A 26,207-nucleotide genomic window follows, 5' to 3' on the forward strand; every position below is an offset into this window, starting at 1 on the left:
CAACATACACAACACACACAAACACAGCATGCACACAAACAGCACACACAACACACACAAACACAGCATACACAACACACACAAACACAACATACACAGCATACACAACACACACAGCATACACAAACACACCATACACAACACACAAACACAACACACACAAACACAGCACACACAAACACAACACACACAAACACAGCACACACAAACACAACATGCACAAACACAACATGCACAACACACACAAACACAGCATACACAACACACACAACACACACAAACACAGCATACACAACACACACAAACACAGCATACACAACACACACAAACACAGCATACACAACACACACAAACACAACATACACAACACACACAAACACACCATACACAACACACAAACACACCATACACAAACACACACACACACAAACACAGCATACACAACACACACATACACAACACACAAACACAGCATACACAACACACACAAACACCACACACACACAACACACACAAACACCACACACACAAACACAACATACACAACACACACAGACACAACATACACAACACACACAAACAGAACAGACACAAACACAACAGACACAACACACACAAACACAGCATACACAACACACACAAACACAACATACACAGCACACACAAACAACACACACAAACACACCATACACAAGAAACGCAAGAGACGCAGACCGAGAGGAAACTATAAATAGGACAGTAAATAGTAGATTAACATTAAGTAGGATCTATGAAGACCTCCCTTTACAAAAGGTTTAATCATTTGTTCTAACTTAAATAAAGCACCAGGGAAACAAACCCACAACATAGTGTAGAGTAAAAACAAAAGGATTGTACAAGTATCACCATCTGAAAGAAGGCTTTGAAAACAAAAACAAACCAACCAGAATTCCACACAGCTATGGAACTTTCTTCACTAATGTGCAGCAGTGGATCTGATTAGCAATAACTGGCTATTATTAGGAGGTTAAAGCACTCACAGGTCCCCAGATGCCCACTCTCCAGCTGTGGCTTAAAGGGCAGGCAGGGAGTCTGCATGTTCTGTAGCTCTCGGGAGGCGTCCCTGGGCAGCTGGGTGACCCCTGGTGGCTGTATTCATAATTCTCACTCCCAGGATGCATTTCGCTGCAGGAGACCCGCCTCCTCTGGTAGCCTTGACCGCAGGTCACAGAGCACTGGGGAAAAAAACAACAACAACAATATTAGTGCTGTGCTACACTACACCCATTTATCATTTGTATCATGTAATGATTCCTTTGTAAGTTTATATTTACTGACTGTACCTCATCGTAGGTCACTCTTTTTTTCTTACCTCCTCCCAGTCTCCTGTGATCCAGATGAACTCGCAGTGTTGAGTGTTACACGGCTCGCTGTGCTTCGGTTTGTTCCGTGCAGAGCAGTGTGAGTGGTGGATCTCGTCTCCGCTGTGATTCACACACACCACGGCGCGACTCCTCCGGCCGGAACCGCACGTCACACTACACTGTAACCATAAGGAACACGGCTCATAATGAAGTCTAGAGCTGAGTGAGTCTTCGGGAGCGTGAGGAAATTGTAAGGATCGCACGTAGGTCCATATTAAACTCGAAGTATCAAAAACGTCTGCAATCGGATCTAATCTTAACATCTCATATGGCGTAAGGTTAATAATGTGATTACAGGGAACTAACAATATGGCTGTAGAGGGAACTTATTTACTTATATACATCTAAATGGGTTAATTAGCAAACATCTAATTAGCTTTGATACTTCCTTCACTAAGTGTTTAGACATTTCCTGTCATGTCATTTTTTAAAACCCTCCTGTTTTTGCTTTTTGCACAGAAACACGCTTGATTCTTGGGTTTAGATTTTTTTTTAGCTATTTACGTTTACTCCGATACACAGGGGCTGACACATGAGCCACTTGAAGCTTGATATCAGCTAACTGAGTTTGGTCGCCAGAGCGGATCACGTGATCCGCATATTAGATTTGGGACAGTTTTTGCGACGGATGCCCTTCCTGAAAATCTGTGGGGGGAACGGAGGCTTAGTGCTTAGCATGTTCGCCTCACACCTCCAGGGTAGGGGGTTCGATTCCCGCCTCCACCTTGTGTGTGTGGAGTTTGCATGTTCTCCACGTGCCTCGGGGGTTTCCTCCGGGTACTCCGGTTTCCTCCCCCGGTCCAAAGACATGCATGGTAGGTTGATTGGCATCTCTGGAAAATTGTCCGTAGTGTGTGTGTGAGTGAGTGAATGAGAGTGTGTGCCCTGTGATGGGTTGGCATTCCGTCCAGGGTGTTTCCTGCCTCGATGCCCGATGACACCTGAGATAGACTCAGGCTTCCCGTGACCCGAGAAGTTCGGATAAGCGGTAGAAAATGAATGAATGAATCTGTGGGCTATGACGGCTAGACGGAAGCCTTTTCTTACCCAAACAACATCCATGCACAACTAAATCATCCAAACCATGTGTCAAAATGTGTTGAAACTAATCCTGAAAGATATAATAATTCCAAAAGAAATGTTTGGTGCACGAGAAAAAGCCAAACACATCACCAAAAGTACACCGTTCCTACTGTTGGTGCAGCATGGTGGTGGTAGCGTTATGCTTTAGAGCTGCATTTCCCCCAGCTTGAACTGGTGAAAGGAATATTGTCTATACAGTAGCTACAAATCCCAGCTGATTTTAGCTGCAAAACTTTCAGGTGTCTGCTACTAAACTGAAGCTGAATCAGAATCGTCCATCCACACCGATGACTTCAGCGATCTTTTTTTACTCTGATAAAATCTGAAGGTACTGCAGCAAAGGATTGTTTTTTTTCGTCTCTCCTCTCACCTCCGTCCACTCTCCTACGATCCAGATGAACTCGCAGGGTTGAGTGTTACACGGCTCGCTGTGGTTTGGCTTCATCTGTGCTGAGCAGTGCGATTCGTGGATCTCGTCTCCGCTGTGATTTGCACACACTACGGCGCGACTCCTCCGTCCGGAACCGCACGTCGCACTACACTGTAACCGCAAGGCTCATAATTAACCGTCAAGACGATCATGATTAACATGCACAAAAAATAATACGGTCTGGTTGGTTATAAGGCTCATTTGCATATTGTGACCTTTTGAGAGCTGAAGATTGCAAAAGGACATTTAGGGTAAAAGCTTGTGGTTATATAGAACACAAACACATCAACTCGAGAAGGAGAACGTAGCAAAGGGGGCTTATGTGTGTGTACACAGAAAGATGTCAAAAACTACAAGAAGTGACATTTCTTTATACATTACACTCAATGCTTGTATATGGTTTGTATGTGTGCCTGTGCGTGTGTATGTGTGTGTGTGTGTGTGTGTGTGTGTGTATGTATGTATGTGTGTGTATGTGTGTGTGTCTCTGTGTGTGCGCGTATGTGTGTGTGTGCCTGTGTGTATATGTGTGTATGTGTGCCTGTGTATGTGTGCGCCTGTGTGTGTGTATGTGTGCCTCTGTGTGTGCCTGTGTGTGTATGTGCGCCTATGTGTGTGTGTTTGTGTGCCTGTGTGTGCCTCTGTGTGTGTGTGTGTGTCTGTCTGTCTGTCTGTCTGTCTGTGTGTGTGTGTGTGTGTGTGTGTGTGTGTGTGTGTGTGTGTGTGTGTGTGTGTGTGTGTGTGTGTGTGTGTGTGTGTGTGTGTGTGTGTGTGTGTGTGTGTGTGTTTTATGCCCCGGAGCTGGGCTGATTATTCTAGCCGTGTTTTGTTGGACGATGCCCGATCTCACGCGTCACACACACCGTAAAACACTTCAGCTCTGACGAACACAAACACAACATCTGGTCTTTCACCAGATTCTCATCACCTCCAGGAGCCTCCGCTACGTCAAGCCAGGAATCACTTTCATCACACTTTAAGTCAACAAACTCAGACACACAGATTCTTAGATAAATTCTTACATAATCGGTTATAAAAACCCGTTCGTATAAAAGTCTTTGTCGGAAATTTGTAAAATGTGTAAAATATGAGATACTCTGGAGCTGGAAAAGCCAAATCTCTCTGTGGAAGGTTTCAAGGATACTGATATGTTGTGAAGTAGAACACTAGTTGCACCTACTGATAAACGTTATCACTATGGCAACCAGCATTATTAATCATCTAAATCAATGGCTACTGGAAACTTTACTGATTGTGTGACCGCAGCGTCAATATTTCATGAGCAGTCAATATTTCCATGGTCGAGAGCCAAAGAAGCAAAACTAACCATGTGCTCTGTGTGGGAAGGGCATATTTACTCATTAGTAGCCAATCACAGGCTTCAGGAAAGCCAGATAGCACACGACACATAAAAATACCTTCATTTCAAATACATGTCATAACTCAGGACTTCTGATTGGTCGAGAGACAGAATTTGAACTCTTGTTAAGCCACGGATCTCTGTGACAAGACGCGGGACAAGATAATCCTAACTAATCCAGTTCATTAAAGTAAAAACACTGGTGTTTTCGCAGAGACACAGAGCTTCACACTGTTTTTTCTCCTGCTTTGTTATACATCGTGAAATTGCGAAAAAGTTGCCGTGTTTTATGTGTCGAGAGGTCCGTGGGAAAAGTACCTGTAGCAAGGAATCCGATCACGTGTTGTAAGTTAAAAAGCCTTTATTTCTGCTCTAATGAACTCCAGCTGCTCCTCATCCTCGGTGCCGGGCCAGCAGGAGGCACGTTTCCCAAAGCAATCCTGCTCTCCGCTAATTAGACTTTTCTTCTGTGTGCTTTGAGTTTACACTGCTTGTTGACCTAGATCTGAAAGCGTCTTATTTCCAAGAAATCCGACTTTTTAATACACGTGGCACGTGTCCGACGATATGAAACATTTCAGCCGCGAAACGAAACGTTATAATCATCATCGTCTCTCTTTACTCTTCTCTGAACGTTAGCAAAAAAATAAGATAAAAAAGAAAGAAAACGTCCCGAAGACTTTCTGATTGGCGGAGAACCATCACTGACGCTGGATATCATCTGTTTATTATTAATCTTAGATTATTTTATACACTATTTGCCGTATCAGCTGTAACACTGGTAATGCTGATAGACACACGTCCCCACCACCCCCGACCCCGGCACTTTAATAGGAACACCTGGACACTTCCTCATTCGTGCAATTACTTAATCAGACAGATATGCAGATTGAGGTCAAGAGGTTCGGTTCATGTTCTCGTCAACCATCGGAACCAGGAAACATTTCATTGATTTTGATCATGTTTGTTGGTGCCAGATGTGCTGGTTTGGAATTTTTTCAGAAACTGCTGTAATTTTTTTAAGCAATTTAGCTTAGCATTTAGCTAAAACTAGAATTCCCCTTTGTTTTTCACTAATTCTAGTTTTAGCTAAATGCTAAACTAAATGCTCCTGTAGCTCATCCACCTTTGATGATTTGTGTGTTCTGAGATGCTTTTCTGCTCACTACGGTTATAAACCAACATCCTTTCCATGCTTCAAGCCACAGAAATCATTCTAAAGTCTTTTTGTGAACATGACCGAAGTTCTTAATCATCATCCGAACGATTTTACACTGTACGTTGTGTCGCAGTGTTTGCCGCGTGATTGGCTGGTTTGATAAGTGCATGTATGAGTGTAAATTATGCAATCAGCAGCTTCTGACCAATCAGAATCAATGATCTAACAGCACTCACAACTCACATCCCACCTCTAATGAGTCATTTAAAAAAAATTTTTGTAAAAAATAGCTGGAGTTGTTTATTATGCATTATGTTTAAATCAGAGCTATTTATTTAAGTCGGCAGCTTATGAGTGCTCACGGCTTCCCTTTCAGTCTCGAGCACTTCCATTACAGCAGGGAGAAAAAAAGAAAACCACAAAGGCATATGATTTTCATCAGAGCACAATCTCCTGTTCCCTCTGTCCAAGAATTCTCTCTCTCTCACTCTCTCTCTCACACTCACTCTCTCTCACTCACTTTCTCTCTCTCGCACTCTCTCTCTCTCTCACACTCACTGTCTCACACTCACTTTCTCTCTTTCTGTCTCTGTCTCTCTCTGTCTGTGTGTGTGTGTCTCTCTCTCTCTCTCTCTCTCTCTCTCTCTCTCTCTCTCTCTCTCTCTCTCTCTCTCTCTCTCTCTCTCGTGATCCTCTTTCTTTGCTGCCCCGCCATCCTACAGGAGGCCAAACTCTTCGGACTCAGACGGGGTAAGTTATTAGCACCTTTTATTGCTCCTATTGTAACCTAAGATTAATAAACAGACCGTTAGACGAAAGGCTTTCTATCACCAAATAAAATTAGTGAGTGGAATTAAAATGAGTACTTTATATGAAATAAAGAAATGCCAGAAAATGCAAGAAACTGCTAAAATATTATACTTTATATCTGTTTAGAAATGCGACCGTGATGTATAAAGTCTGTGGAACTGAAAAAATGCATCTATTTTATTTTTTTAATGACTGCTGTTGAAACTGCACTAGTGACAGACAGACAGATACAATAGATAGATAGATAGATAGATAGATAGATAGATAGATAGATAGATAGATAGATAGATAGATAGATAGATAGATAGATAGATAGATAGATAGATAGATAGATAAACAGACCGATAGATAGATAGATAGATGTTTAGATAGATAGATAGATAGATAGATAGATAGATAGATAGATAGATAGATAGATAGATAGATAGATAGATGTTTAGATGTTTAGATAGATAGATAGATAGATAGATAGATAGATAGATAGATAGATAGATAGATAGATAGATAGATAGATAGATAGATAGATAGATAGATAGATAAAGTGCCATTAAAATTGTGCTACTAAAAGTAGAGCGATTCAGCGATAGGTTTATGAGACGAACTGCAGCTGCATCAGTGATTTCTGATAGATCTATACAAAGAATCGGTGACTTCTTCCCTCCACATCATAGCGTTAATAATAGTGTAGAAATCATTAATAAACAAAAGACAGATGTTACTGTAGCAGAAGCACTGAATATACACCAGCTGTGTGCTCTCATGTCGCTGCTATTCCCTTATTCTCAGTCATCATCCCTAGGACAAGAGCAACAATTAAAACGATCATTGATTATTTTCCTCTGACTGTTTTATCCCATGTCTTATAAAGATGATCCTAGTGCATAGCTTTGGTTCTAAATTACGTCTTACTGTCAGCCTGCTACAGTGCCGTCACCGTGGTCGGGTCGATGGTAATAGGAATGTATTATAGAGTCGATATGTTAGAGGTGCAAAATAGCAAAATATGTAAATAACTTCCAAAGTGACTGAATGAATAGAATGAATAGTGAAAAGTAATTTCCAGTGCAGCAGATTCAGGGAAATAGATTCAGCAGCATGAAATAAATACAGCAAGAATAATGAAATGTATTGCTGAAGAAATAAAAAGAGCGTTCAGGAAAAGGATCCGCTCTCCCACCAGTCGAGCTCTGGCTGTGTGTGTGTGTGTGTGTGTGTGTGTGTGTGTGTGTGTGTGTGTGTGTGTGTGTGTGTGTGTGTGTGTGTGTGTGTGTGTGTGTGTGTGTGTGTGTGTGTGTGTTCTACATTAATAAGCAGCAGACTACAGCTGGGGTCACACCAGAACACGAGGTTGGGGTGAAGGAGTTCTCGGTTCTCTGTGACAGAGCTGCTGATTTACGGGCTCTGATGGAACGGGAGAACTTCTGAGACGGTTGAAAAGAGTAGAACATCAGAGATCTGCAACAATCCTCCACTAATGAATGAATGATAGATAGATAGATAGATAGATAGATAGATAGATAGATAGATAGATAGATAGATAGATAGATAGATAGATAGATAGATAGATAGATAGATAGATAGATAGATAGATAGATAGATAGATAGAATAAATGTTTGGGACAGAGACATACATACAGACAGATAGACTTATGAATGGATGGATCGATCGTTGGACAGATAGTGTCTACCTGAGAAAGACATACAGACTGACAGACAAATAGATAGACATATGGATGAATGGATAGATGGATGGCTTGATCGATGGGACAGATATTGATAATGAGTCGATCATTACAGACAGACAGACAGACGGATGAATGGACGGATGGACGAACATGCCTACAGGCAGCCTACATGCCTACAGTTTCTTCCACACTGGTGTAAAATGTTTTGTGATTATTTCCTGGTGTTTAACACAATGCTCTGTCTCACTGCAGCCTCCAGCTCACTCACACCTCCATTACCTAATGAGAGCCACTGCTCCACAGCTGAGGGTTTATGAGGCAGAGCTGCAGCACTGTGAATCCCTGGACCTTTACACTCTGCTCTACAACCTGTAAAATACAATCTGGGGGCATGTGAACAGAGAGAGAGAGAGAGAGAGAGAGAGCGAGAGAGAAATGGAAATGACGAATGCTACTTGAAGGAGAAAGGTCTAAATTGGGTTGTGTTAAAGAAATAAAAAATAGCCCTCTAAGAAGACCCCCCTTTTCTCTCTCTCTTTCTCTCTATCTCTCTCCCTCCATCCTAAAACTCTCTGCGACGCATGAACACAAACATATTTTCCCCGTTTGCCCCTTCACAGCTTTAACTAGCCGTCAACCGGAGAGCCGCCTACCCGAGCTAACAGATGGAATGCTCTCTGCTCGTCTTACAGCGTGAGACTTCTAAAGCCCATCTGTTTTGCTCTTCTGTTTCTCTGTACACTAACGCGAGGCGACACAGGGACAGCTCATCTGCGATTCTCACATGTACACACGTGGCCAAGGTGTGTGTTCACCAGATGTGTGGGCTACTGGCTCCTCTCTGAACGTTCCCAGTGCTCTGGGAGAGATGAAGGGAATTACAGCTCGCCAGATGTTTAATGCACTTTGGGAAAGGTGATGTTTTGCCTGATACTGTCTCCACCTCTCTCTCTCTCTCTCTCTCTCTCTCTCTCTCTCTCTCTCATGATCAGAGGAGAGAAGAGAAGAGAGAGCTTAAGCAAGGAATTTATTTCTAAACTCTAAACAAGTGAAGTGCAAATGAATGTGTTATTCCACACTGCTTGATTCTGATTGGTCGAAAGATGGCGATTTATTTAACTTTAGTGAAACTTGTGGATTTGTTCAGCCGAAGCTCTACGTGATCCTATACATCATCAACGTAAGGAGTCTCCAGTGTCGGCGCTTTGAACAGTCAGAGTTCAAGCTGGAAGATTTCACACCATGGGAAAATCATCAAGGCAGATGAGTGTTTGTGCGTTCTCCGTTCTTCTGGGTTTTTTTCCTGTCAAAAACTTAATTTGATTATTTTCCAATAATTGTACATCAGACTGTTCCAAAGTGCTGACACTGGAGACTCCTTCCATAAAAAAAAAAATGCTGTTATAAAAAACTAATGGACCGCTTCTGTTAAAATAAAGATATAACAATATTCTTATCACGTGCAACATCTGGACACATCATATAGGAGTTAATTATAATGCTTACTATCTTACTGACATCAGAAATCCCTTAAACTCAACAATGCTCAAATCCACACACACATACACTACAAACACACACACACACACACTACAAACACTATGGAGATGCCATGAGACCTGGTAGCGTGTACGTATGATGGAACATGTGTGAAATTTTACCTCTAGCCAGATGCTCGTCCTCCACTCGGGGCACTTCCCACCTTTGCAAGACTTCTGCTTTCGGGGAAGGGGCAGGTGCAGGCAGTTGTCTTCCGCCATCAGATGGCCCGAGCGGCTGACGCAGGTCACGTTGCGGCGTCTGAAGCCCTTCCCACAGGAGGTGGAGCACTAGGTGGAAAAATAAATAAATAAATTAAAGCAAGAGAAGGAAAACCATGTAGGGAAGCAATTAGTTACGCTTGTAGAAGAACATGGCAGAATTGTGCTGGTGGTGGTTGGAATTACGGGTCACACAGGAGACAAAAAAAAAAAAAAGAGTGAGGTTATGATTTGGTGGAGGGGTTTGGGGATATTTGAGATTTTAGAAAGGAGGTTCTTTTGCAAAATAAATCCTTTTAGAAATTGTGTGTTTTATTATGCATCAGAAAGCTCATCCTTGACCGAATCGAAATCGAGACTTAATTCTGAAGTTAATTATATCTAAAATCCTCCTAGAAGAATCTCATGTATCGGCATCTACACACCTTCTTGTGTCACTACGAGAAGACAGATTTGATCTCTGACACACAAAATGTGCCCTTGGAAGTGTTTTTGTTTTATAAAGAGGTTGAGAGAGTATGGTGTGTAGTAAACCCCACCTCCTGTGGCATCCCCTCGTAGAGCCCACGGACCGGGCGGCTAATGAAAGGCGCCGCTCTGATGGCGGACGGATGCGATCCGACGGGTCTACGAGCTCTACAAATGTGCCGCACAGCAGGAGCAAGAACTGGCTGAACTTTGACCTTTTTATGGAGGTCATATTGATGATGACTGTGTGTGTGTGTGAGTGTGGGTTAGTCTAGAAAGCCATGGATTCCACTGAGGCGGATCCAAGCAAAGGAAGCTAACAGGTATCTGCATCATCTTACTTCTGTCTTTGTTTAAAGCGCCCTTTGATGGGGTTTTGGAATAGACCGAAGCAGGCTTGAGGTTTCTGGCAGGCAGATTATATTATTATACTTTCCCACAACTGATTACAGTCAAACACGTACATAAAGTCGGGATGAATAAATAAATATATTACAGTGTAATGAAATCTTTATGTTGACAGGACATCGCAGCGCACCTTTCATTGTAATGAATAATAATGATAATTATAACCCTGGAAGTCTTTCTACATCACTGTACACATCATAAGATCTGTCCATATACTGTGTGTGTGTGTGCACGAGACTATGCGCATAATACACACCGTGGTGTCCCAGATACATGATGTGCTATGAATCGATATTCTGAACAAGAACACCGGAGAATGTATTATTATTTATAGACATAAAGAAAAGAAGAAATAAATAATGATTCTAAAAATGTGGAGGCTTCATAAAGAGAGAAATATTTTAAGACATTACATATACTGTATGTTTAGAGACACAAGACTCGTTTTTGTAAAATTATGAAATATTGAGTTTTATTTTAATCATATTTTTTATTCTTTTTATTTTTTTCTCAAAACTGTGGAGGAACTCTTCGAACGCAAATCCTCGTTTTGGTGTGTAAGACAAAATGCAGAAACCTCCGCTGTTCCTCGTGATACGGATAATCCTTAAAGATGAAACACTTTAAAGTCTTTAAGTCCGGTTAAGAAGCAGAAGTGAGTTTTTCTCCAGAAATGGGTTCTTAAAGGTTTGACCCTGATGATGGTTTGTCCCATTAAAAATAAATCCATTTTCCTAAAGTTTTTATTATATACAGTAATAATACAATAATAATACACCATCTTACTTAAAGGCGGCATTCAAACGTATTCATGACTGGGGTCTTGTCCACTTTATTACTTAAGGGTGGTGTTCATAAAGCTACATAAGCCCTTTTATGACTGACATAACTAACATGAGGCTATACATTTATAAGCAAGTGTTAAGACCTTGAAGTATTTAGGTGTTATGTCAACAGATGACATCGCTATAGACAAAGAAATGCTCCATAAGAACATCTGTTCATCTCAGAAAGTAATACTAGAGGGGTTATGTAAACTTATGACATCATTATAGACTGGTGTGTGCTGTTTAAAGGGTAATTGTCCAAAACTGCTGCATAAAGGTTTATTAAGCTACATAAGGTTTACCAAATGTCAACTCTTAAAACGCTTAAAAGTTTTTTTTAAAGGTGACCTATGTGTAAATGTCACAGTTATTTAACAATTAATTCTTTAGCTCAGTGTATTATTGGAATATCACTTTTTTTTTACAATGTCATTTGTTATAACATCTGAATGTATAAAAAGTGTGAACCTATGTCAGCGGTCATCTCACAAGACTTACAGCATGTTCATTACATAAACTAATAACAGATCTAACACTTTACTAAAAAAAGCGTTTCTCAGTGGATTCCACAAGCCCTACAGTATGTGGCATAAAGCTACATAAGCATTTATAAATGTTTGACATCCATTTGTAATAAAAACAAAATTTTTTGTCAACATGTTATACTGTGACATAAACTGACATAATATTATCATGACATAATAGCTCAGTGTATTTCTGTAGTGTCTGTGTTATAAAGACAGCTGTTATAATATTTGAAAGTATTAGCCAGCGAAGTGTCATAACATAAGCTTATGTCAACCGAAATCTCATAAAGACTAGTGATATGTTTTACTAAACACCCAAATGCACAGAAGTATTCTTTAAAACAACATGTAGTAACACGGTTACTTCGGTCTTAAAGGACTTACGTCAATTGTCTTAAAGGGCTTATGTAGCATTTATGTAGCGTTATAAACACTGCTCGTAAGTAGAGTTTTACTGCATCATCTGGTGCTTGTTATAAGCAAGAATTTTGTTCCTCAGGTAAGGGTTTTGGCCGGGAAGGTTGTCAGTACCTCAAATTTCAGATTATTCTAAAGTCAGTAGAAATTTTCGGCTGTAATAATTAACGTTATTTAAACTTTTACACTCCTGATCATCTGAAACCAGCGCACACACAGACGCTTGGCCTCGATTCCCTGCTCAGGCGTAATAAACTGCGGATACAGTAGTGTACACAAGAAAAGGTAGAAATCTTTAGCATACAGTGAACTGAAAGAAATGTAGCATTGTGAGATACAATTCTCAGGTTTATTCAGCTCTGACTAATGGAAAAAAATAAAAAGTCCTTCAGTCCAAAAGGAATTTTTTTAGTTCCCATCGATGCTCTATCGAACAAACTCGGGCCACCGACAACCGAGAGATCTTTTTCCCACAGATCCTCATAAAGCGTTTTCCAAGAAGCGCGTCCAGGCTGATTACACATCAGAGAAAGCACGGGAAGGGGCCTCGCTCCGGATCAAAGGTCACCTCTGACCCCACGTGACCTTCTGCTGACCTCCGCCATTGTTCTGGCACAGTGTCCGTTGGCTTGATTGTCAGCGCCACACCGGCTCTGTGTCACATTCGGAGGCAAGACAAATCTCTCGGTTTGGAATTAGGGAGCTTGAAAATGATTCTCGGTTGGAAAAAAAAAAATCCAAAGAAAAAAAATAATTTTGATGAATTGAGGCTCAGGATTGGATCCTTTTTTTAGAACCTGGAACCTTACAGATCGACGCTCACGCTAACTGCTAGCGTCGCCTTCGCCGAACTGCAACCGTGCTTTAATCCACGGACATTTTGATAGGCAGATTTGCAAAACAAACAAAACAATACAGTACTTTATAGACAACACACTCTATCTACGCCAGTCTGACGTTAATGCCTCTGTGTATGTCGTACAAAAATAGTGTCCAACATAGAAAAAAAACAAATAAAAATTTCCATGTAAAAGCATTTGGGTAAAAAACAAAATGAAAAATAAAAATGACAACAAACTTAACACAGTGAGCAGCAGAAATAAATACAAGTACTTACATAAATAAGAGATTTCACCTGACACAACATTGTGTATTACTGCCATCGAGTTAACTGTAACTTTTCAAATGATATCATGAGGAAAAAACACGGCAGTATTCGTACGCAACTGAGAATGGCAGAAATGACACAAAAATTGCTTCACGCTTTAAAGTTTTTTCAAACGTTCATCTAAATAATTATGTACAACAAAAGTGTTTATCTGATCAAATAAATCTAAGGTTGGAAAATACCAGAGGTAATTATCTTAATACAGCGTTGTTTGGAGATTAAAAAAAAAAAAGAAACAATTCGATCGATATAACGATTTGGATAGGAACAGCCAGCAAAACGACATCAGTGGAAAAATTCGAAATGTTTTTTGAAGCTGGTGCCAGATTTCATCCAGTGGCGCTCAATCATCAACATTTTCTTACAAACATTTTCAAGCTCGAATTGAAATAAACCGCGCCTGGCAAAGCTCAAGAGGCACAATTTAGACTCAAACGACATGACGTGGTTTGGAGAACTGACTGCATTTTTTTGCAGTATAGAAAAGACACAATGGAAAGGCACAACAAATCCCATCCCCCCCCCCCCCCCCCCAAAAAAAAAAAAAACAAATTGGAACCATTGCTTTAAAGGGAATTTTTTTAAAAGTCTGGAGAACTGGAGTCCCCTTTGGGGAAAAACGATGAGGTAGACAATGATCTCTGGCCAAAGAGGATCAATCCTTGGGGACGTATGTGTGTGTGTGTGCGTGTATATGTGTATATATATATTTAAAAAATTTTTTTTTTTGACTTTTTTCTTTTACTATTAAAAACCCAAATGCAAAAGCTGTGCTACAAAAAGCAGACAATACACACAGAACGTATGAAAATATACACCTATCATAAACTATATACTATAGTGTTCAGTATAAATGGCCGCTATGTACGAATTTCAGACATGATGAAACCTCTGTGTGTTTAATATGCAATGTAATGTTTGTAATATACAAAAATAAATATGAAAGAGAAAAAAAAAACAATAGCAGGCCTTGTTCTTGTTGTGTTGAAGCACCATTATGAGATCCAGAGTTTGACTGAGGTAAAATGTCTGTAAACCCACACCACACACCTGATTGGTCACGAAATAGACATTCACTTTATAACTGATAAGATAAAGTCTATATATAGTGTTTACAGCAGTGATTTAGTAACATTAAAGATTATTAATGTTTACTGAGGAGAGTCAAACTGTAGGTTCTGGAAATTGCTAAAATAAAATCTGATTATTATTATTATTATTATTATTATTATTATTATTATTATTATTATTATTATTATTATTATTATTATTATTATTATTATCACAGGTAAATGGTAGTTACCACCAAACCACTAAACCGGAATTAAATTTATGGTGATTTTTGGATTATTTATTTATTTATTTATTTAATGAATCAATTTAACAAAATCATTGCAATTCTACAGCCATAAGCAGCGATTAAGGGGTCCAAGCACTTCAGCTGCATCCCAAATCAATCTGCACTTACACTGAGCACTATGTAGTCTACACTTACATTTCCAGCCCTTATCCAGAGCAACTTACATTATTACCTTTTTTTTTATACAATTGAGGCTTAAGGGCCTTTCTCAGGGGCCCAACAGTGGCAGTCTGGTGGACCTGTGATCAAACACACAACCTTCCGATTGGTATCCCAACACCTTAACCACTAGGCTACCACACTCCCACACTAGTCTAGCTTCTAGTGTTGAAATTTAGAAGCATACTATTATACCAAAGGCAAATGATGGCAAGTGACAATGTACATTTTTTTAAATAATTAAAATGTGGAAAAATAAATCACATGACATCTGCGGACCAACTAAAACGCCAACAGCCAACGGAGTGTCTTCGGCCATCTTCAATTTTTTTTATCTGGCGGTAGCACCTGGTAGCCCCTCCCTTTTTCCTCCATATAAGTGTTGAGTGCTTTTCTTCTTCTCATTTATCTTTTTTTTTTTTTTTTAAATTTTTAGTATGAACATGACTCACACTATTTATACTACACCATGCTGGAGAATAGTGCTTAAGTGCTTACATGATTTGGGACGTGCCTCATGTGATGGACTTCATGTTTCTTTAAAACTTGGAATTGGTTCTAGATGTTTTATCTCATTATTATATCTTTATACTAAAAAAGCAACATTTCCAGAAAAAAAAACTCCCGCCAAAAACTGCTGTATTCACTACATATAGATACTTAGGCAATATGTCACTGATTATTTCTGCTCTATTCGATCTGCTTCACTTCAGGATTCTGCAAAATATCGTGGAAAATAAAATTGGAGTACAGGAATATGACCAGACATTTTCAGCTTCTATACAACACTAATTTTTTACACCTTGTCGTCGATCCCTGGTTCCTGATCTGCACGTAAGAACTGTGGATATGCTACATAGCGGACGGGTATAATATCTTGACAGAGTGAACAATAATGTGACGTGCTCTACGCCTTCCAATCTCGTAATGAATAAATTAAAAAGCTACAAAACATTCGATCTCGGCCGACTTTGTTTTTGTTTTTTGTTTTTGTTTTTTAAAAAAAGAAAAAGCAGTCATCATGGGCTAAGCAGCGATTCTGACCCATACTGTAAATATCACGCCCTCGTTCTGTTCGGCAGTTTGTTTTTTGTACACAGCGAAAAGTTTAGCGAGAGCTCAGCATGTGTTTGGGGTTAGGATGGTTAAGGACAGGATGGACAGAGGGAGGAGGTGTTATTACGGGCGTACCGAGCTCCACGGGTCGGCTCTCCAGTGAGAGCACGGCTGCATGTTGCACTGCTCTCGGTCAGGTGGTTTGTCCAGAACCTCGCAGCTCTGATCGCTAAAGCGCTCGCCACCGGACCGCTGACAAACCACGAGGCGCGTCTTTATTCCCCCACCGCAGGGTTTCGAACACTGTGGACACACGGGGAAAGAGAAATCAGGTCATGTGACCTTCAGGAAGCTCGCGGTTTTATTGGTGTTTATACAATGGCAACCTTTAGATAGAGCATCACAACAAATCAGGGCATCACAACAAATCAGGGCATGGAGGAAGGAAGGGAGGAAGGGAGGAAGGGAGGAAGGAAGGAAGGAAGGAAGGAAGGAAGGAAGGAAGGAAGGAATAGACAGAAAGGGAGGGAAAGAAAGAAAGAAAGAAAGAAAGAAAGAAAGAAAGAAAGAAAGAAAGAAAGAAAGAAAGAAAGAAAGAAAGAAAGAAAGAAAGAAAGAAAGAAAGAAAGGAATAGACAGAAAGGGAGGGACAGCAGAATGAAGAAAGAAAGAAAGAAAGAAAGAAAGAAAGAGAGGAAAAGACAGAAAGTGAGGGACAGAGGAAGGAAGGAAAAAGAAAGAAAGAAAGAAAGAAAGGAAGGAAGGAAGGAAGGAAGGAAGGAAAAAGAAAGAAAGAAAGAAAGAAAGAAAGAAAGAAAGAAAGAAAGAAAGAAAGAAAGAAAGAAAGAAAGAAAGAAAAAATGTTCTCAGATGTGTTGGATGGTGCCGAATTCTGTCATGCACTGAAATTTGTAAGACAACATAATTAGGTGTAAATGTTGCTGCAGATTCTGTTCCAGCTGAGTGTGACGTCCTCACTGTAGTAACTCCTAACTCACCCTAAAGAGTCGCATGGAATCCAGTCTGGGTGTAAATTTACTCCCTTATTAGTTCTGAAGGAGTTCAAAATGCTAAACTCCATGTGTTTGTTCTACATGTTAAAGGGAAAGATCTTAAAATTCATCATGTGTGTGTGTGTGTGTGTGTGTGTGTGTGTGTGTGTGTGTGTGTGTGTGTGTGTGTGTGTGTGTGTGTGTGTGTGTTGTACCTTGCCCCAGTCTCCGTAAACCCACTGTGGACACGGTCCAGACTCACAGGCACGCTGTTCTGCGGGTCGGACGCTCTCGTCACAGCTGTTGGCCTGGTAGCCGTTCTCATCCTGACACACCACCGCCCGCCTCTGGAATCCTCCGGCACATGTGCTCGAGCACTGAGGAGAGCAACACAAAAATGTCAGCACACACACACACACACACACACACACACACACACACACACACACACACACACACACACATCAAGACAGAGGATTATACCTATCTAACACAGACAGTTTCTACATTCTCTGTTTATAATCCTGAATCTGAACCCTGATTTTAACCTAGTTTTAGAAGTTAGAGTTTTGTTCTTTGTGACACACAAACACACATGAACGTATAATCAATATAATGTCCACTGATAAGCTGCTTACAGTCACATGATCCAGCCATAACACATCCAACATGGAGGAGTGCAGAAGTCTATCAAAAACATATTCTCTCTCGAGATTAACATGATCAAGCTCAACCCACGTTAACGAGGAGTTTCGAGTCCTGTTGGTACTCTAAGTACCCTTTCTGTGGTACAACGAAACACAGCTGTGTGTAATATAAACACTGCGTTCCTACATATTCACAGCTGTACATCTCACACTCTCAGCCTCTCAGCCGTCTTTATCCCATTTAGCCAGATTTCATCACTGAAATATATCCATCCTGACCCTGAGGAGCTTTAGAAACACTGCGTAATGATGAATCCAGAGGTGATGGTGGTGTGGAAAAACTCCCTGAACCGATATAAGGAACCTAGACTCAAAAGGAGGACTAGAACTTTCTGAACAAATGGACAATAATAGTTTATCAGTCACTTTTAATGTATGAACATGAACATCCAGTTTGTGGTGGAAAGGAAAGAAAGCGTGTCGTGTGTGTGTGTGTGTGTTTCTAAATCTGGTCCTTGCAGCATCCTCTTAAAAGAGTAGAAGCTATTTATGTCCTCTTTAAATACCTTGACTGGACGTATTTATAGAGCGAAATGTCAAGATTTATTAGAGACACAATGGTCTTTATCTCTAAAAGGAAACGCTGATGATTCACAGAGAAAGAAGGAAAAAAAACCTAAACTCTGACTTGCTTTCTGTTCCACAAACATTCGATGATGTTATCTGACGAAATCCTGACGATTTTTTATCGATTTCTGTTTGTTTATATGCATCACATCCGAGCTGGAAGCAGAAGCGTCTATATATCCTGAGATACTCACCGCTCCCCAAGGTCCAAACCTCCACTGCGATGGCGGACGCGTGCCTCGGATTCGATCTGTCCTGGAAGGGGTGGTGGATTTTTTTCGGGTGTCTTGGTTAGGAGGCAAAGGGGCGTGGTCACTGGGGTGAGGCGTGCACTGGGGCATGGCGCACTCCTGCTCCGTCGCCGGGCGATCGTCCGGGTCACACTCGCTGACGTCCAGCATCTGGTCGCTGAAGTTCACGCAGAGAACCTGACGAGATGCTTTACCCTGACCGCAGGAAACAGAGCACTGTGGATACAACACACACCCACACACACACACACACAAAGGAAATCTCAGCATAAACACAGCTATATTGTTTAAAGTCAATAAATTCATGTTGGATAAAATCAGTGGTCACCAAAAAAAAATTAAAATTGTCATTTTTTTTGTCCAACATTGTTGTTAGACATCTTGATACATCTCTGCAGGAGGAGGGGGAGGGAAAGGAGGCGGGGTTCATGGAGACCCGAAATCTGATTAGGTCTTAAAACGTATGTAATTAACTTCAGTCTCATGACGTTTGTTTATTGAAGACGGGGGGTTTATTTTGCTTACGCCAGCACTCTCTAGGCCGGCGAGGCCGTGCTGAATCATTAGAAAGCTTTGTGGCAGAGGAAAATAAGCCTGTGTTTGAGTGTGTGTGTGTGTGTGTATGTGTGTGTGTGTGTGTGTGTGTATGTTGTGTTTACAGATGTTACCCATCAGGAGAGTCGTGCTGATACTCCCACTCTCTCACACACACAAGGAGACATATGCAGAGAGGCCAGAGTCAGGGTCTGTGTGTTATTTATGTCTGAGGTACTTAGCGTACATTCGTTCCCAGGCCACGATCACATATTCACTCCAACTGCCTCCTTTCCTCTTGTTTAAGTGCCCTAATTGCAGCCGATCAGTGATTAATGTAGAAGTGATGCTCCAGCCATCCAGTGAGCATCAAGCAGACTGACGGACGCTGCATGTCGACTCCGCGTATACGTTTAAGGCATTCGGCATACGCCGTTATCCAGATCGACTTATTTTTGTCTCATTTTATATAACTGAGAAAGTGAGGGTTAAGGGCCTTTCTCAGGGGCCCAGCAGTGGCAGCTTGGTGGATTCGTACTTACTTTGAACTCCCTTAACCACTAGGCTACCGCATTCCTTATTAATGTGTAGTGAAGAACCGGGAGGAGTCTCCAGTGCGAGTGCTTCATGACAACATGAGAAACCTCGAGACAGACGACTTTCCTGGATCACGTGCTTTCGAGTTTCTCAGTTCATTTTAAATGTAAGGGTGAGTTGTGAGTTGTGAGCAGTAGACGACGCTGTCATCATAGTACCTGAGTCCATTCCAGCACCTTCCACTGACCGCAAGCCAACACGGAGCAGACATCTGTAGCAGGAGGTTTGGGGAGATGAGCACACCGGGAATCCTCTGCAACGCCGCCCTGAGTGTCACGACAGCTGACGTAGCGCATGCGTATTCCCTTCCCGCAGGTAGCGCTACACTGTGGCATAACACAAGATACGATGGCCGTTCAGATTAACAATACACACACACACACACACACACAAACACACACGCACACAAACACAAGTGGTTTTGCACAAAGAAATATAGTAAGTGGAGGCTGGAATGTTGTGTACCTGAGTCCATGATCCAAAGCGCCACTGGGTTTTGTGGCCAGGATGAAGAACGGGTTTGGTGTCAGGAGAACGGGTGATGGGACACGGAGAGATTTCACAGTCCTGAGGAGAGTGAGAGAGAGAGAGAGAGAGAGAGAGAGAGAGAGAGAGAGAGAGAGAGAGAGAGAGAGAGAGAGAGAGAGAGAGGACTAAACATATCTGTAGTACCTGGGAATGCAAACTTTCCTTTTTGAATAGATATCATAGTATTACTGACTCACTCTTTGTCTGTCTGTCTGTCTGTCTGTCTGTCTGTCTCTCTCTCTCTCTCTCTCTCTCTCTCTCACTATCGTTCTCTCTCTCTCTCTCACACACACACACACACACACACACACACACACACACACACACACACACACACACACGCACACACAAACTCTCGTTCTTCCATACTTTAATTCCTTCTGTGACAAATTCTATAGGACATGAATGACTGATTCACACACACACACACACACACACACACACACACACACACACACACACACACACACACACACACACACACACACACACACACACGCACACACACACACACACATTTTCTCACCTGCGTGTCAGTCGGGCGCGTCGCCGCGTTACAGTCGGTATCATCCCTGACCAAGCCGGACGAGCTGACTACACACTTCACGACTCGTCTCTGATAGCCAGGGCCACAGGAGGTAGTGCACTAAAAACACACACACACACACATACACACACACACATAAACGAGACAGAAAGAAAGAAGGGTCAGCTAAGGACAACAGTCAACGGTTCTATCTTCTTCCATCTTCCTTTTCCGCCTCATTGAAGACGATAAAATGAGGTCAGGCCCGAGTGCCGGCGTTTTCCGTCCAGCTCCATTTCACGCCTTCAAACGTATGTGTCAAGTGATGGATAAATCATCAGTCCGTGCTTGGGGGAAAATCTGATTTCTGTCATACTCCTGAACTTGAATAGTATTTATCGACATTTCTTAGGTGGTGTGTTTAGGGCTTGAGTAAATATTCCCTGCTCTGGTCGTTTTCATTGTGTTTTTTTTTACATAGAAACATAAACTGCTTATGTTTGCTGTGTGCACATAAACACCCACACAAACACACACACACGCGCACACACACACACACACACACACACACACGCACACACACATGCACACACAAGCAATGTAGATTCCGCCGTTGTATATAGTCAATGATTTATGGGTTTTATTGTGTGAGTGTGAGGGAAAAAAATAGAGAGAAATGTGTGTGTGTGTGTGTGTGTGTGTGTGTGTGTGTGTGTGTGTCTCCTCACCGGGCCCCAGGAGCCGAACTGCCAGGACGCACACTCCTGCTGCTGACATGCCTGCACCGACTCCGGTTTGGCCGAGTTGCAGAAGCGCTCATCCAGCCGCTCGTCTCCAAACTGACACCACGTCTGACGGTGTTTGTAGCCTTTCCCACACGTCACCAGGCACTGCATGAACACGCGCATATATAATTGACATTCTCGTATATGGATGTTCAAAAACAGAGGAAACTCCCACATTAATAAACATAATAACGTGGATTTTACTAAAGACACCCTAGAGGGCACTTTTCCTCATACACAGGAGAACCGAGATGGCACTTCATCTCATTATCTGGTGTACAGAGCACTTTCTCTGTTTTGAACTCCTTCAGGGACTCTGTTATTTTCTCAAATGTAAGAGCAGGTTTTATCTCATTTGCTTCTATGTCGGTACAGCAGGAGGGCACTTCATCCCATTTTCCTATGTGTAGGAGCACCTAGAGGGCACTTCATCACATTCCCCTATGTGTAGGAGCACCTAGAAGGCACTTCATCCCATTTTCCTATGTGTAGGAGCACCAAGAGGGCACTTCATCCCATTTCCCTATGTGTAGGAGCACCTAGAGGGCACTTCATCCCATTTTCCTATGTGTAGGAGCACCTAGAGGGCACTTCATCACATTCCCCTATGTGTAGGAGCACCTAGAAGGCACTTCATCCCATTTTCCTATGTGTAGGAGCACCTAGAGGGCACTTCATCCCATTTTCCTATGTGTAGGAGCACCTAGAGGGCACTTCATCACATTCCCCTATGTGTAGGAGCACCTAGAAGGCACTTCATCCCATTTTCCTATGTGTAGGAGCACCTAGAGGGCATTTCTTCTATATTTATTTGCCTGTCCTGTAGGGGAGTCTTTAAGTCACTGCATCTCATTTTCTTACCCTACAGGGTACTTTATAATTTTTCTCACAGTTTTTTACATGCGGAGCCTTGAGGGCACATTATTATGTTTTGTGTATTGGCGATTGTATTGCATTTTTATCCCTGGAGAATAAGAGAAGCAATTTTGTATGTAAAGTCGACATCTGTATTTAAAGTTTGTTGATTGATTTCACGATTTAAAGCCTGTACCTCTGACCACTCCCCAGTCCTCCAACTTGGACACTGGAACTCGTTGCAGGGCTGGACGACGTGCTTGTCTCTGGTGTTGCATTTCCCCTCGTCGTTCTCAGACGACTTACACGCGGCAGTCCGATGACGCGTTCCCCCTCCGCAACTTTTCGAACACTACCCAGACAGGACAAAGCCATTTTAAGCCATAATGTTTTAAAAATGTCAGAGCAATGAGCAGAAGTGTGATCTTAGCTATTTCCCATCCTCACCTCTGACCAGGGCGAATACTCCCAGACGCCAGGGTTACAGTCACCATGACAAGCCTCCTTATCATCAGGTTTGTGCTGATGGCTGCAGTTTCTGTCATCAACTCTCTGGGTTTTACCGTCACTTGGGTTGAATTTAGCGCAGTAGATTTCCAGCGTGCGGTATCCCAGCCCACACGTCGCCGTGCACTCGCTCTTACGGGCCACGTGCCACCTGGGAAATGAAGGTGGAGCTGTAGCTATAAAGCACTAAATCCATGTCACAGCCTAAAGTCTGTTTCACAAACACAGCCAAGCTGAGAAGAACTTTCTCGATAGAAATACTGACAATACAATACAATCCCTTTTATTCCCTTTAATCCCCAGTACTTGTTGCACCATCACTAGCTTCCTGTTCACAAATTTTGGTTCAAGTATCTAAGCAGTAATAAGACTTGAGTGGTCACTCCAGGGATTTGAGCCAACACACTAGGACAGAACTGTATCCACCGAGTCTCCGCCATCATCGCCGAATACCTGAGCTCGCAGTCCACATTGCAGGGTTCTGCGATGGTCGCCGGTCGAGGTGAACCGTTACACCTTTGATCCGAGACCACCACGTGGTCCGACTCTCGTTTGCACAGGATTTTTCTTTTTCGCTCCCCTGAGTGATGCAACAACAAATAAAAATGCTCTGATACATCACACACATTACAATCTACACAATCTACACAAAGTCACCGCATCAAAGGAAATAAATAAATAAATAAATCCTAGAGACTCCTTCCAAAGGTGCTAAACATTTTCTTAAGAATTCTTTAGCAGTGTTGTTCCTGTCTCTGTTTCTTTTCTCTTGCACATTTATTCTTTATTCAAATATCATGACAGAGTCTCAATCTCGGAATATTCTAGACCATTCGATTTCTCAGCTTCAAGGTTGTACGAAGGCGGGATAGAGATCTGAATCAGACCACCCCAACCCCACCCCCCACCCCACCCGCCCAGGAGAGAAAAAAAACAACCCAGAAGCCCAGATGTTTGGACTGTTTGTACAATCTCAGTACTTTACAGTTTCAGTAGCCTCACTGACCTCACCAAGAAACCTGAAACTCTCACATTGGCATGTAGATAATAATACTAAATAGAAAGTTTATTTAAAACATTTGCTCACCTTGGCACAGGTGGCTACACTCCTGCCACGGGCCGTAGGCGTCCCAGATGAACTGCTGAGTCATGTCTTCAATGGGAATGTTAAAGGAATACCTGACGTCCGGATTGAACAAGTTACCTACGGACAGGACCTGTGAGAAAAGTACGAGAGACAAAATGATAAAACGTTTTAATAAGAGAAATTTAATAGCGCATTAATACAGTATATCAAACAAATGGAATGGAATCCGTCGCTTCAGAAATCCTTCAAGACCTTCACGGTTGACCGTCAAAAAACAATTAAAACTGGAATTCTGTCCGATTCGGCTGAGCGCTACCTGGATGACGATTTCCTCCTCGATGCGGTCAGTGCAGTTGAGTCTCTCGACGACGTGGTCGGAGCCGCTGTACTCGAGGACGGCTCTGCCCACTTTGACTTCCCTTTTGAACATGCTGACCACAAAATCTCCATTGAGTAAATATTCTCCACGACTGTTGGCCACGGCTGAGGAGCAAAAGAAAAAAAAAAGGTTTATGGACACAGATTATTACTTGAGGAGTTGAAAGAAAGGAGATGTAAGACAATTAAATATACCTTTGTTTTACTTTGATTTACTTAATTTTTTTTTATTAAGCTTTATCCAGGACATTTAGTAATTAATTAATTATTTTATTATTATTATTATTTTTACCCTTTTGTTATATTTATCTTTTTTTTTTTTTATTTGAATGTCAAAGCACAAAAGCAGCTCCTCCAGATGACAAATAGCGCTGAATGTGAAACGGAAATCATTACTGAGTCATAAAGTGCGACAGCCAATCATGTTCTAGTATGCAAATATTAGACACACGGATCATATGCTGACAGAGAAAAGGGGAGGAGCTTGTGAGATCTTCAGAGTGTGCATGTACGTAAAAGGCTTTTTTTCCCAAGACAAATAACAGGTAGTAATATTATATTAATTCATGGTTATTTTATATATATATATATATATATAATATTTAATGGAAGGAGTCCATCAAGATTGATTTTTTTTTCTTTGCAAAAAAAATACAAGCAATACACCCCGCAAATATATAAATAAATAAATAGATAGATAGATAGATAAATAAATAAATAAAGCCTTTTTAAAATAATTATTATTAATTATTACTGTGATAAACCGAGTCTAAGATAATTACCTCTTCTATTGGCAGTTTATTTTGTCATTTATTGCAGTGTGTGTGTGTGTGTGTGTGTGTGTGTGTGTGTGTGTGTGTGTGTGTGTGTGTGTGTGTGTGTGTGTGTGTGTGTAAAAAGCATGGGAGAGTATGAGAGAATGTTTATAGCTGCTATAATGTAACCGTTAAGAAAAACTCACCCCTATTTTGGATGTTCAACACCATTAAATGTAACCATACATGGATAAGAAGTAGCAGATGCTGTTATTTGAAAAGCATCGACTTTGAAGTTCGCTGTTCAGCGCACCGCTTCACCAAGCCGTCAGCAATTATTTTCCTAGACCTGAGTGCTTCCTTTATACGTTACGTAGGAACAAGTCTCACCGAGTAGCAGAGTTAGACTCAGTTTTTGGTGAGGCTTGGATAAATGCACGCTTTACCGAGGGCGCAGTGACATACTGTAGAATGAAGCTAATTGGGCTAAAGTAGTTCGGCATTCCTCCGAGGAGCCGGCTGTTCCTTTACCGCACACATTCACATCCACTAATGCGATTATGTCCTTTATTTCCTGCATTACTTTCCTCATCACTTCACACATCACATATCCCAGACATTTCTGCAACTTACACACGCACACACCGTTATCATTTCCAGGGCACGGTGACCCGTTCGTCCTACAAGCCGAGGACAGCTTCTTCAGAGGCTCCCGGAAAGTTCTGGTCCATTAAACGCGTGAGCATGTGCTCCTCACACGATTTGCACGATAGACAGCTGGCAGGAAGCCGACTAACTCAAATTGAAAGTCAAACGAAAGCTCAGCCGATTTATAGATATATTTATTTATTTCGTGTCACATCATGACACTCTGGACTTTTCTGCAATTTTCTCTTTTCTGTAGAGAAACAATCATTTCACAAAAACGCTACACGATGACGAGTGATAGCAAGAGTCAGGAAAACCAGCTCTGAGGTGCTCGTTATGTTCTGGAATCATTTTTAAATAATCGTGGTTTATGGAAGTAATAATGCAGCAGACAGGAAATTCATTCATTC

General features: G+C 41.6%; 1 protein-coding gene across 4 annotated transcripts in view; it reads right to left on the reverse strand.

The window, feature by feature from the left end:
- Positions 1-26,207, reverse strand: part of adamts9 (ADAM metallopeptidase with thrombospondin type 1 motif, 9) — a 54,584-nt gene that overhangs the window by 9,520 nt on the left and 18,857 nt on the right. For 2 of the 4 annotated variants that reach the window (XM_047810201.1, XM_047810202.1), the window contains 16 exons: positions 24,333-24,499; positions 24,017-24,146; positions 23,383-23,509; positions 22,870-23,080; positions 22,619-22,774; positions 21,511-21,672; positions 20,783-20,902; positions 20,194-20,295; positions 19,887-20,054; positions 18,541-18,813; positions 17,288-17,449; positions 16,216-16,383; positions 9,592-9,759; positions 2,857-3,027; positions 1,352-1,522; positions 1,020-1,214 (listed from right to left, as the gene is read on the reverse strand). In XM_047810201.1, coding sequence (XP_047666157.1) covers positions 1,020-1,214; positions 1,352-1,522; positions 2,857-3,027; positions 9,592-9,759; positions 16,216-16,383; positions 17,288-17,449; positions 18,541-18,813; positions 19,887-20,054; positions 20,194-20,295; positions 20,783-20,902; positions 21,511-21,672; positions 22,619-22,774; positions 22,870-23,080; positions 23,383-23,509; positions 24,017-24,146; positions 24,333-24,499 — 2,651 coding nt within the window. The remainder of the gene's footprint in view (positions 1-1,019; positions 1,215-1,351; positions 1,523-2,856; positions 3,028-9,591; positions 9,760-16,215; positions 16,384-17,287; positions 17,450-18,540; positions 18,814-19,886; positions 20,055-20,193; positions 20,296-20,782; positions 20,903-21,510; positions 21,673-22,618; positions 22,775-22,869; positions 23,081-23,382; positions 23,510-24,016; positions 24,147-24,332; positions 24,500-26,207) is intronic. The other 2 variants (XM_047810203.1, XM_047810205.1) reach the window with 1 other exon arrangement.

The sequence above is a fragment of the Tachysurus fulvidraco genome, chromosome 2 (assembly GCF_022655615.1).
Source record: "Tachysurus fulvidraco isolate hzauxx_2018 chromosome 2, HZAU_PFXX_2.0, whole genome shotgun sequence".
Taxonomy (NCBI): domain Eukaryota; kingdom Metazoa; phylum Chordata; class Actinopteri; order Siluriformes; family Bagridae; genus Tachysurus; species Tachysurus fulvidraco.